Source organism: Alexandromys fortis, unplaced genomic scaffold (genome assembly GCF_014885135.2).
Source record: "Alexandromys fortis isolate MF-2015 unplaced genomic scaffold, M_Fortis_MF-2015_v1.1 scaffold_4, whole genome shotgun sequence".
Taxonomy (NCBI): domain Eukaryota; kingdom Metazoa; phylum Chordata; class Mammalia; order Rodentia; family Cricetidae; genus Alexandromys; species Alexandromys fortis.
In genome coordinates this window covers 31,368,820-31,381,194 of record NW_026067944.1, presented here as the reverse complement: position 1 = coordinate 31,381,194, position 12,375 = coordinate 31,368,820, and the positions used below count along the sequence as shown (strand labels likewise).

General features: G+C 43.9%; 1 protein-coding gene across 1 annotated transcript in view; it reads left to right on the top strand.

The window, feature by feature from the left end:
• The window catches only part of CUNH3orf52 (chromosome unknown C3orf52 homolog), a 31,898-nt gene that overhangs the window by 16,105 nt on the left and 3,418 nt on the right, over nucleotides 1-12,375 (top strand). Inside the window, exons 4-5 of the mRNA XM_050149029.1 lie at nucleotides 2,111-2,238; nucleotides 9,304-9,374. Coding sequence (XP_050004986.1) covers nucleotides 2,111-2,238; nucleotides 9,304-9,374 — 199 coding nt within the window. The remainder of the gene's footprint in view (nucleotides 1-2,110; nucleotides 2,239-9,303; nucleotides 9,375-12,375) is intronic.

The window sequence follows — 12,375 nt, the reverse complement described above, 5'->3', positions numbered from 1 at the left end:
GTGACTCACAGAGACACACTACAGCTTCCAAGATGAGATTTTTTTCTTTTATATTTCATTTTATCTTTTGGGGGGAGGTTACAAGGGTAGAGGATAGATACTAGGGGACAGGGAGATGGATGGGATTGGGATGCATGGTGTGAAATGCACAAAAAAAATCAGTAAAAAGTTAAAAAGAAATTTAAAATTCTGTCTCTCCCTTCCCTGGAAGCTTTTAACTGCCAGTAGCTCCTAGAGGGAGGAGGCTCTGAGCCCCACTTCCTCCACATTGATGCTGACCAGCTTGGTTGTGTGTGGGCCTCACGCAGACTACCACAACTGCCATGACTTCATGGCTGCAGCCGTCCTGTCATGTCTAGGAGACACCGCTTCATTCTTGTCTGATTCCATGTTCTTCCAATCTTTTTGGTCCTTCTTCCACAATCGTCCCTGAGCTTCGGTGGTGGGTTGAGAGATAGTTGTAGATGCTCCAGTCGTGGCTGAACACTGAGACACATTCTCTGCACTGTGATCAGGTCTGAATTTCTGTGTTCACCACTGTCCAATGCACTAAAAACTTCTCTGATGAGGTCTGGGAGCATCACTAATCTATGAATGCAGAGATAGGAATTTAGAGGCAGTTTGCGGTGACTCTGGCCATTTAGCGGAGTAATAGTAGTATGTTTACTCCTGTGGCCTGTGAGTTCCCCAGTCATGGGCTCCTGGACAGATTTTAGAATACCAGGCATAAGCTTTCTCTAGTGGACTGGACTTACATTGAATCAGAGAGCAGTTGGCTACTCCCATAACATCCTTGCTTCTCTTGCATCCATGGGCATATTTTGTTACACTGGTCTTTATTGTAGTTCACAGGGTTAACAGCTGGGGAAGACTGTTGAACATGTTCATTTGTCATTTGTGTGTGCATGCCCACTTGGAAGCCACCATTTGACATTGGGTGTCATTTTCAATTGCTTTCCTTTTGGATTTTTTGAGACAGAACAACCCTGTATTTTATCCGCATTTCTGCCACAAACACTGAATCCATCCCAGCATGGTCTTTCAAAGGCCAGTAAAAGAGGCAGAGTCGGTTACGTATGCTGTACAGGATTTCAGGGGGACGCCTGAGAGCACCTACCTCCTCAGCTGCCCACGCCTTTCACAGGCCAGATGAGGTATCCCCCTGTGTGGAGCAAGTCTGTGAGGCTGGACTGGAGCCAGGAGAGCTGCAATAACCACACCAGTGCCAGCTTCTGGCTCCTGGCTCCTTGGGTGGCATTCCTTCATTCCTCCAGCTTTAACTGTTTAAAAATCAATTAGCACCAGTCATTAGAACACAAGCCACACAGAGCTCATTGTCCTATGAGTGGCTCTGCAGGCCCTGGGGCTCCAAGTGAAGTTTGGCTTCCCTTCTGCAAATAGAGTATGTCAACATCCCCCTTCTGTGGTTGGAGTGATGACTTCATGCCCAAGCCCCGGCTCTTAGAATGCATGGAGACTCATATCCCCATTTTCTAGTCTTACCTCCATGCTTGTCCGTGACATCACTGTCTCTTCACGGTCTTTGACAGCACTGAAATGGAAGGTGGTTCCCTGAAGCTGCTTGCCATCACTCCCTGTATGGGTCCTAGTTTGTCTTCTAGCCCTTGTCCTGACACCTGAGTACCCTGTTAACCTTCAGGTTCAGAATTGCAAACAACTTCATGTTTTTCCGGTTCTTTCCTCCTGGTCCTTCCCCGGTCTATATTCAGTGGTGTCAAAGATCCCTTTGCCCTAAAACTAACAAAACATTTATCACAATGAACACAAGCGACTCTCTTTTATTCTGTTTTGCTGCTCAAAGAAAGAATTCCTGCTTCTGCTTACTGTGTCTAGGCTTCAGCGTCTGTCAGTACGGTTCGTTATGTTTAGTTTTAGAAGTTATGTCTTTGTTGGCTTTGTATATTTTGGGATCCAGTCTCACCATGAAGTCATGGGAGCTGGCTTTGTAGATCAAGCTGGCTGGGAACTTGAAGGGGTTCCCCTGCCTCTGTGTGCTGGGATTACAGGTGTACACCACCACATCTTTCTTTATTCAATTTATTATTTTGTGCATGTTCTCACCTTCGTTTTATCTCCTGAATCTCTTTAGTAACTTACATCGATGAAGATGAGAATGAAATACCTGAGTTATCGTCAAACAAAACCTTCTTCGTCATGCTCAAGATTCCAGAGGAGTGTGCTAATGAAGAGGACTTGCCTCACTTGCTCACTGAAAGGGTGATTGCGCCTTATGTGTCGTCTGTGGAGGTCTTAACATGGGATTATAAACTGTTAGAGCGGTTGGCAAAGCTCTAGAGGGAGCAGCAGGAGGACATGCTTGCCAGTGGGTCTTCTGTGTGGCAAAGCTGCCAGAGGTTGACGTTAGGTCTTTTCTTCAATTGCCCTCCACCTTAATTTTTTGAGATAGAATTTCTCCCTGGGACCCAGAGAGCACCCAATTTGGCCAGGGTGGCTCACCAGTGTGTCCCAGGGATCCTGTTGTCCCTGCCTCCCCAGCACTGGCGGGTGCTACTACACCTGACGTTTTATGTGAGTTCTGGAGATTGGACTCAGCTTCTCCTGCTTAAGCAACAAATACTTTATGAATGAGTCATCGCCCCGGTCTCTCACACAGTGTCCTACATCTACAAAGGAGGTGCATCTAAACTGTGTGAGTTGGGGGTGAAAGCAGATGAAGGAGCTGGTACTCAGGATAGTTATAAAATAAGGGCAAAGATGTTACAATATCTATATCTATATGCATACAGGATTTATATGCAGGACATATATGCATATAGGATATATATGCCTATAGGATACACACACACTTTCCTTGTAAAGGACAGGAAGATGGAAGAACAGGATATGTATCTATTTCAAGGGTCTGTGCAGTGGTATACTGGGCTTGAGTATGCTGTATTGAGGATCTATAAGGGGTTAACCTAGACAGGAAAGTAGTGGATAGGTCATGGGATCTCCCCCACCTTTGGGTAGACTATGTAAAGATTTGAAGTTGTAGACTGACAAGGGTAGATTTTCATTTCCTTCCTCCTGTGTGGTTCTGGACAATACTCGAAGAGGCTAGTTTTGAGATAGTGCAGCAGTGTGCATCTGAGAAATGAAGGCAGTTTCAATCGGGGCAGCCTTGGGGATGGTAAGAAAGAGTGGAGATTTAAGGCATCTTTACTCAGAGGAACTGAGTGACTGGGAAGGGGTAAAGAAGAGTGCACCTCCAGCCTCCTGGTTGGAAGGTTGGCTACATGATCTGGGGGATGGGACATGTTGAAGAGTCTTCTGCAAGATGGAAGCTCTGCAGACAGATTGAAAGTTTTGTGGGTCAGTCTTGGCTACCAAAGATGGGCGTTCATGCCAGACCCAGGAATATTCTGAGGCAGAGTCTTCTATGTAACCCACACTGTCCACCTGGTCACCAAGTTCCTGTTTTAAGCTCGCCAGTGCTAGCTGCAGGAATGCACCATGCAAAGCTTAATTGGCTTTATTCCTCTCCAAGACATGTGAAACACCTAAATCCATAAAGGAATAAATCCTCTGGTCTGAGCAATGGAGCTTGGTTTTATAGAACTAGAAGGGCTTGAAGAAGGGAGTACTGAGAAGAGAATGGTTAGGTCATCCACGATGACGTCCTTGTAAAGTGGAGACAGAGAGAGAGAATGGCAGAAAATAACTGGTTTGTTAAGCATAGGTTGGTTCAGGTTATTGGCTTTTTACAAGAAAATATAAAGCCTTGAGGGAACATCATTTTCAAGTTGAAACTGGCCTGTCTGGCTGTCACTTTAATCCTGACTTCTCAGACAGTTGGACACACAGCCTAGTTTCAGCCTGGTAGTGTAGAAATCCTGCTTTGGTGACCTTGGTTGGATGTCTTAGCTTGCATAGGAGTGTAACACAACAGCAAAGACTTCCTGCATTTTTTTAATTATTTAAAATATTTTTTTTACGAGAATGCATGTGTGCCTTTGTGAGTTTATATGCATCACATACATGCCAGAACTGTCAGACACCAGAACTGGAGAGAGATGGGTTGTGAGTCACCTGCTCTGGGTGCTGGGAACCTGCATCCTCTACAGGAGCAGTGAGTGGTTCTAACCACTGAGCAACCTCTCAAGCTACCTTCTGATAATTTGTATTTGACAGTTCTCATCCTTTGCTTGGGCAGCCACTCCAGGGAAAGTATGACAAAAGCAGTGTACCAGAGCTATCCTCGGTTGTTGCCATTCTGAGAGTCGGGTCTCAGCACATCATTTCTTGCTCCGGGAGCCTTTTTGTTCACCCAGTTCTCTGATATTGTCATTCCAGCCAAGGATAGCACACTTGATGTTCAGCAGACTATTAAGTGTTTAGCTTTTGAGTAGGTACATGGGATAGTGAATGGCTCTAATTCCAGCACTTAGGAGGCTGAGACAGGAAGATTGCAACTTGGCCTACGTAGTAAAGTTTCAGGCCAGCCTAGCCTGGAGTGAGATCCTGTTTCCAAAACCAAAAAAACCAACCAACCAATCAACCAAACAAACAAACTCTGAAGAAATAAAAACATCTAAACAAAAACACTTTTTAGAACTTTTGTTCTTCTCTCATATATTACATCCCAAATGTAGTTTCCCCTCCCTCTACTCCTGCTAGTTCCTCTCCCAACATCCCCTTTCCCTAGATCCACTGTTTCCCTTAAAAAAAAAAAAACCAGGACTCTCAGGGGGTATCCATAGAACATGGCCTAACAAGGTACTATAAGATTAGGCACAAACCCTCATATCAAGACTGGATAAGGCAACCCAGTAGGAGGAAAAGGGTCCCAAGCTCAGACAAAAGAGTCAGAGACACCACTCCTCCCACTGCTGGTAGTCCCATAAGAACACCAAGCTATGCAACTATAAGATATATGCAGAAGACACAGGTCAGACCCATACAGGATCCATGTTTTTCACTTCAGCCTCTGTGAGCCTCTATAAGTCCTGTGGGTTGTGTTCTTGTGGTGTCTTTAACCCTTTCCGCTATACTCATAGACTGGTACCTTGCTCAATTGTTATTGGAGGGATGTCATCCAGCAACTGATGGGAGCAGATGCAGAGACTCACAGCCAAACATTAGATGGAACCATTGGGACCCTGCAGAAGACAGGGAGGAAGGAATATAGGAACAAAAGTAGTTTCTGGAGGATATTTTACACCATAAACATTGCTATTCTAACTATCAAGTGGACAGTGCCTAGAGCTTGGAATATGCTTTATAACCAGGACTCCTATGAAACCAATACAAAAATCAAATAGATTAAAGAGTGAGACAGATGAGTCTCCCTATCTCACCCAAGTAGTCTTGTTAATTTTTATTACTGAGTTTTTGTAATGCAAATATAGCTGTGTGTGCAATGAGAAGCACCAGCCAGAGACCCTTAGAGTGCACACTAACTGTGCACCAGCCATACATTCCAACTTTTAATTCACAATTTTAGCTTTGACATTTTGCTGAGCATCTGCTATGTGCAGAGTGCTAGATCCTAGGGTGGATTTCGGAAGGAATATAGGGAAAGAACAGGTTGGAAATAATAGTGGGTGTTGGGGAGGTGGCTTTGGAAACATGGGGACCTGAATTTGGATTCCCCAAACTTATATAAAGCAACCAGGCATGGATGCCTGAATCTATAATCCTATTATTGGGGTGAGTGAGTCAGGAATGTGAGACTGGAAGACCCCTAGAACTTGTTGGTCACCTAGTCTAGTTTGGTGAGTTCTGGATTCAGGGAGGGACACTAACTCAAAAGACAGAGTAGAGAGCAACAGAGAAAGGGGACTTCTGGCCTCCATACAGGCAGGTGCATGCACACACACACACACACACACACACACACCATACACGCATAAGTTTTTATGAAGAATGATAGGTACAGTCTACAAAAAGAGAGGCATCTGGTTGCTATTAATTACCAGTATACCAGTATTTTTAGTGCTTGAGAAAACATCCTTTGTAGCATCCTTTAGCTACCATCTCCTTCCCTCCATTCTGAGCAGTGAGTGTTGCCTTCTAGAACCTGAATTTCTCCTCGTCCATCATCCACCTTCTTCATACTGGAGCTCAAGAGCTGAATGACTTCTTCCCACCCTCCTCTGAAGCTCTTATTGTGTTTTGTTTTTTCTTTCCTGATACTTCAGTGAAAGACACATCCCTCATCTGGGCTTCATGTCTGTCACATATAAATGTGAATTTGGCCCTCAGAATTTATGAGCTGTGTATGAAGAAACTGGCAAGTTTTTAACTTCTTAGAATATTGGTTCTTAATCTGTAGAAAGGGAATGACAAAATTCCTCTCATGTGGAGTTCTTTTAAAGGTTCCATTTCTAAGATTAGAACTGTACACACCCCGAGTACCACTGGATTTCCACTGAGTTAGGTGAGAGTGCTTGGTTGTGCAACCTCCTTGAGATTAGGTAGGAAAGAAGGTGTGCACCTTCATAGGGTTCTACTGCATGTTGTATGTTACAGTGCTTACTACTGGATAAGTTCCTGGCTCAACAGGCCTTCCTGGTATACCTAGAGATGGCTAGCTACCACAAGCTCACCACTGGTGAAGTGAGAAGCCCAGAACAGTGTTCAGGTGGAGGCTGCAGGCTGAGCAGGAATGGGTCCGGTCTTGCTTTTGATGTAGCTGTGACTTTAATCCAGAGCTGTGCTCATGCTGAAAGTGGTACCAGATCCCAGTCCACTGCTGACTTACCCTAGAACTAGTGCGTTGGGAAACAAGATTTTAATCTTCCAATGTAAATGCAGAAGGAACACTGTAAATTTCATCTGCCATGTGTTCTCTAGTACAAAGGAGTTAGGATGTGTATCTCTGAACCTTGATGAGAGGACCAATCAAAGTTTGGAAAACCAGGCTGGAGAGAGCCACAGTGGTGAAGAGCATGTTTTGCTCTTGCAGAGAACGCAGGTTTGGTTCCCAGTATTCACATGTTGGCTCACAACATCCAGGGCATCCGATGCCTTCTCCTGTCTCCATGAGCACCATGTACCTGTGCAGTACCCGTACAGACAAATGCAGACAAAATGCACAGGAAAGCAAAAATAACTTTTCAAGGCCAGAAAACAATGATGTCACATAATGCCAATAACTACTGTCTGAAAATAAAACCAATCACTCCAAATAGATAGGGAAAAGCTAAGAAAAAGAAATGACAGATGATTCAGAGGTAAGAGGTCTGAGAGAGTTGAACACCTAGAAATGTACTCCCCCTATAGTAGGATAGGCAGTATACACAGTGTGACACACTGTCCTACATCCCCAAAGTTGGGAAAATTTTAAGTCCAGTAAGAGTATGGGGAGTGGAATAGGAATGAGTGCACTGAGGAGAGGAAAATGGAGAATGTTCATCAGGAATGAGCTGAGTTGAAGATGCAGCTACTTTTGGACCAGTAGTTCTACTCCTTGCCATGTGCCTCGGGGAGATTCTCACATGAACAAAGAGGTGCACAGAAATGTCTGGGGATGATTGCATCAGCATAGTTTATGGTAAAGACAACAGGGACGGAAGTCACATGGCCATCAGTAGGGAAACTGATGAGCTGGGGTAGTGATGTAATGCAGTCTCTGTGGGAGACTGAAAAGCCTTCACTGAGATGTTTCTTAGACATGACTCTCAATGTAATTTTCAGCGAAGCAAAAAAGTAAGTCTTAATTTGCTCACAATAATACACATCTGTGGTCTCAGCTACCTACGAATGTGAGGCAGGAAGATACTGAGTCAGGAATCTGAGACCAGCTTGATCAAGCTGTTAAGAACATGTCGGAACATAAATAAAATGCTGTTATGATTCTATAAGAAGTAGTGATTTCTAAGCATAAGTGAAGAAAGGATGCATACCAATGTTAGGGTGTTGGTCAGTGCCACAGAAGGGAGAAAGATTGCCTAATTCTTAATTAATGGTTTCCAGACTTTTGGTGGTGTGAAATCACACATATATAGCCTTTCCGGTTTGGGGTTTAGTGACAATACTTAGACAATTTGTATGAATATAGCACTTTATTATAAAATGGGCTTTGTGTTAGATGGGTCTGTCCAGTTGTAGGCCAACAAAAGGAAGTGTTTTGGGCATCTTTAAAGTAGACTGGGCTAGGCTAGATGTTGATTATGTTAGATGTATCAAAGGCATTTCGATCATTTTTAATTAGAATACAATATAAAAAAGTGGTATTTTCATATGCACACAGTTTTGTCTTTTTCTTCACTAGCTCTTCTCCCCTTTCTCCTGGCTACCATCCTTGCCGTAGTGGTCTGTCCTACGATGCCCCCCTTCCTCTTTCCCATCACATTGTTCTATTGGTCTCCCCATCCCCTCTCTCTTCCAGACTCTTTTGCCCAATTTCATGGGCCTCATTTTGGTTTTGCAGCCTCTACCTACCCTTACACCCTCATTTTTATATTTCTGACTTTTGGTAATTTCAACCCACAAATTGGTTTATTAGGAAATAATAAACATTCATAGACTCTGGAGCTACTGCCCAGCCAAATGTGAAGGCATGAAGCTCAGGTGGTGGAAATATGGGTATTATCATTTTTGGGATGCATGCAAAGCCTCCATATCTTTGGAACTTCATCACTTTGTTCCCTTGCCTGGGGAAGTGCTGGACCTGACACTCAGGATAGACTTTTCTCCTACCAATGAAGTTCTGTAGAAGAAAGAAAGAAGCCCGCGACCAGTGATGTCCCTGGAGCTGAGTGGCTTGTGCTGAACTGATCCCTTCCCTTATCTTCCCCTCACTCCCGAGCAGTTTGTGGCGTCCCTATGAGCTTCTGCTTGAGGATCACTGACCATAGTACCACTGAGGATACCAAGTGTCAGCTCAACTCTTAAGTGATGTAGACAATTCCCAGTGAGTTACTCGGACCTTATCAATAAGCCTATTTTTATTTATTTATTTATTTATTTATTTATTTATTTATTTATTATTTGACAGAGTCTTGTGCAGTCTTGGCTGACCTAGAACTCACTATGAAGACCAGGCTTACCTAGAACTCCTGGGCAGTCTGGCCTCCTCAGCTTTCAGAATGCTGGGATTATAGGCATGTACTTAACTCTCAATGAGACTCTATTTTGAACACTGAACTCACTGAGTGTGAGCCTGAGCTTTGATCAGTGGTCAGCTTCCACTGTCTTACTCTTAGTCTAGAGCTCCTAGATAAGTGAATGCCTACCCAGAGTGAATTCCCCTTTGTCCGGAAGTCCTTTGCTTCTGTAGCTGACTTGTGAGATGATCACCAGTGACTTGTGTGTTTTTTCTTGCTGTGTGTTTAGCTCACCGACGTGTATACACAGTCACCATCGCTGAGTCGTTATTTCACCTCTGCTGACATCGTGGACTTCAGGTAATGTCGGGGACCAGCCACAGCAAAAATACCTCTTGCCAGGTCAAAGGCGTGGGGATTTGAAGTACAGAATATGAAGACGCAAATGAAAACAATAAAACAGAGAGACATATAGATTAGTATTGGGAGGGAACTTCAGTGAGTACTAAATTTCTCCCGTTTTGCCCGCATTTAATTTCCTGCTTAAAATACCCCTGACCCCAAAAGGTAGGAGTAAGACAAAAGACTGCATTAAACATGATACAAGGGAATGAACATACCAATCGAAAGTCACGGGCTACATTCGCAGTTAAACATTAAATTGCTAGAACAAAACAAGTCATGCTTACACCCTAGACCAAAATATTTCTGTAGGCAAACCACTCCCTGGGTGGAATCCAAAGTTCCATAAAGGGAACTGGAACTTAGTTGGATCCTTAGACTTTTGTTTGAGGTTGGAACAAACTACTCCATTCCTGGAGTACAAGGTCTGGCAATTAGCCACACCTGTTGACAATAACCTTGAGAGAGCAGAACTCTCTGTTCGACAACTAGGTGGGACCTTTGTTTGAAGTAGAAGCACAATAACCTTTAAAGAACTAGTGTAAAACTCCAACCCTCTGACCTTTGGTCCACCTTGAAGCAGGCTCACATTTTGGACCTCCACAAGGTTAGAGCACAGAACTTGGCCTCTTGCTCCGAAGAAACACGTCCACCTGCCCATCCCATCACTGTTTACCCACCCACAGTGATTGCCAAGAGTCTTGGTGCAGGGAAGGGGCCAATAATAGAATCACAGTGCTGTGCTGGACTAGGTCCGGGAAACCACTTAGCTCAGCTGGTATCTCACAACGAAGAAAAAATGGGAATGACAGGCATAGACATAAATCTAGGTCAGAAATAGACATACATCTCAGAGAGTGATGGACCAGAAGTGACACGATCTCTGTGCCACAAAAGAGATCTAGAATTATATTCTCCATTTAATATGAAGAATATAGCGACAAACCTGTCAGTCAAGTCTACCTTCTGCCTCCTTTCTTTAATGCTGCTATCAATGACACTCACTTCTACAGAATTAACAACCCCAACAGTTTGTCTTGATTTTTTTCTGAGTACATATTTACTATACACAGTGTGAATGTATATATATATATGTACATATGTATATATATATACACTTTTTAATTCCATAAAATTTTTAATAGTTTGGGGATATAGACCAAAGTGTGTGTGTGTGTGTCTGTGTGCTTGTGTGTGTGTGTGTGTAAGGAGTCAGTTAATAATTATAGTTTTATATCACAGAGATTACTGAAAGTATTTTAAACAAGATTTATGTGACAAAGCCTTGTCAGTTGTTCCTCAGGTGTCACTGAGAGGCAGTCATCAAAGTCAGTGTTGTCTTTTAAAATTCTACCACTCAAGCTCATAGAACTGTGGGAAGCATCTAACGCCAGTGGTGACCTGATGGGGAGGACGAGAAAGTATCTGCAGTCTAAGGCTGTCCTCATTCTTCTTCATAAGTCTCTGTAGGCTCCCACTGCCCAATTCTGACTATATTGCCTTCAATCATAAGTCACTGGCACAAAAATGCAAGCAGGAAAGGAAGAATTGCAGAGTTGGACCTCACACACTTGGCTTGATTCAACTTTCAAGGTTGCTGCCCTTGCAGTGTAACCCACCCAGCTGGTCAGCTATTCCAAAGTCCTGAATAGGCGCCAGACGTGGGCGGGAGACAGGAAGGAGACCAAGCGGAGTTCTTGTCAAGGTCTCCCTTTATTAGCGAAATGATTGTGGCTTATATAGCCCTTGAATGAGGAATTTGGCTTGGGATGGGGGCAGGGGCATGGCAAGGGCAGGAAGGGATCTTGCCGGGGCAGCAATGGTCACTAGTCGACACACCTAGTGTTCTCTATGCAAGTGGAATCATTCCTTTTGTGATTCCAACCACAATCAGTTCTCTAGATAGTTGGAATGTGGGGCTCCCCGCAAACATTCTTAGGACAATAGTCCCTACTATACTTTTTGGGAAAATGGCTCCTGACATTGCAGGTGTGAAATGGCATCCCTGTCCCTTGAACGCGCATTTACATCTACAGAGAGTTCTTTACCTCAGACCAGGCTGGCCCATCAGGAATCTGAAAATATTGTTTGCTGCATCAGCCGCTAGACCCACTCCAGTGGTGGGCCGCTGTGGTAAAGTCCACAGAAAAACAGCTCTCAAGTTTCTGCCTTTTATAAATCAGCCAGGAGTCAGGGGTGGCGGTTGGGGTTGGGGAGACAGGGGTCAGAGGGATGGCGTTCTCAGACTGGGTCAGGCAGCCTGATGGTCTCACTTTCCTTCCAGTTTGATCTTCTGAAATCCACCTCAGGTCCTTTTCATCAACTAGCCCATGTCCTTAGCAGTGCTCATACAGAACTGCTGCCTGCCCATCTGTGCATCCTCCGTCGGGATAAATCACATTGCTAGGGGATAATTCAGGTCACTCTCAAACTCAGGTAGCTGGACTGGAGATAGAAAACGGGCTTTTAAGACTGCCTTTAGTGGCATCTTGTACCTGGGCTTTGTTAGAGTCTAAACTTCATTATTTATTTGGTTCACAGAGCTTGGCACACTTCTTTGCTATTGGGGAAAGTTTGCAAACTGAGTTCTCCCCTGCATTATAGAATGTACAGACAGTAACCTATGTGATGTCTGGCCTCAAGAGGGAGCTCTTTGCCTATCCTTAGCAGGGCAGGGGCCCGATTAACTCCAGAGACTGAAGCCTCTATAATACTCTGCCTCGAAGAAATCTCTCTGATGTGACTGTTTGTTGATTTTTTTTTATTGCTGAGCCTAATCTGGGTCATCTTAACCATATAACTAGAATAACTGTGAGGTAGCCTCTATAGGGCTGCTTAAGCTACTAATTAAGGATAGACCTATAATTATTTACACCATAAAAAATTGGAAAAAATGTGTGCTAAAAGATGAAAAGGTTAGGGCCTCCTGGGTTGGAAATTCCTTAGGTCTCATTAATAA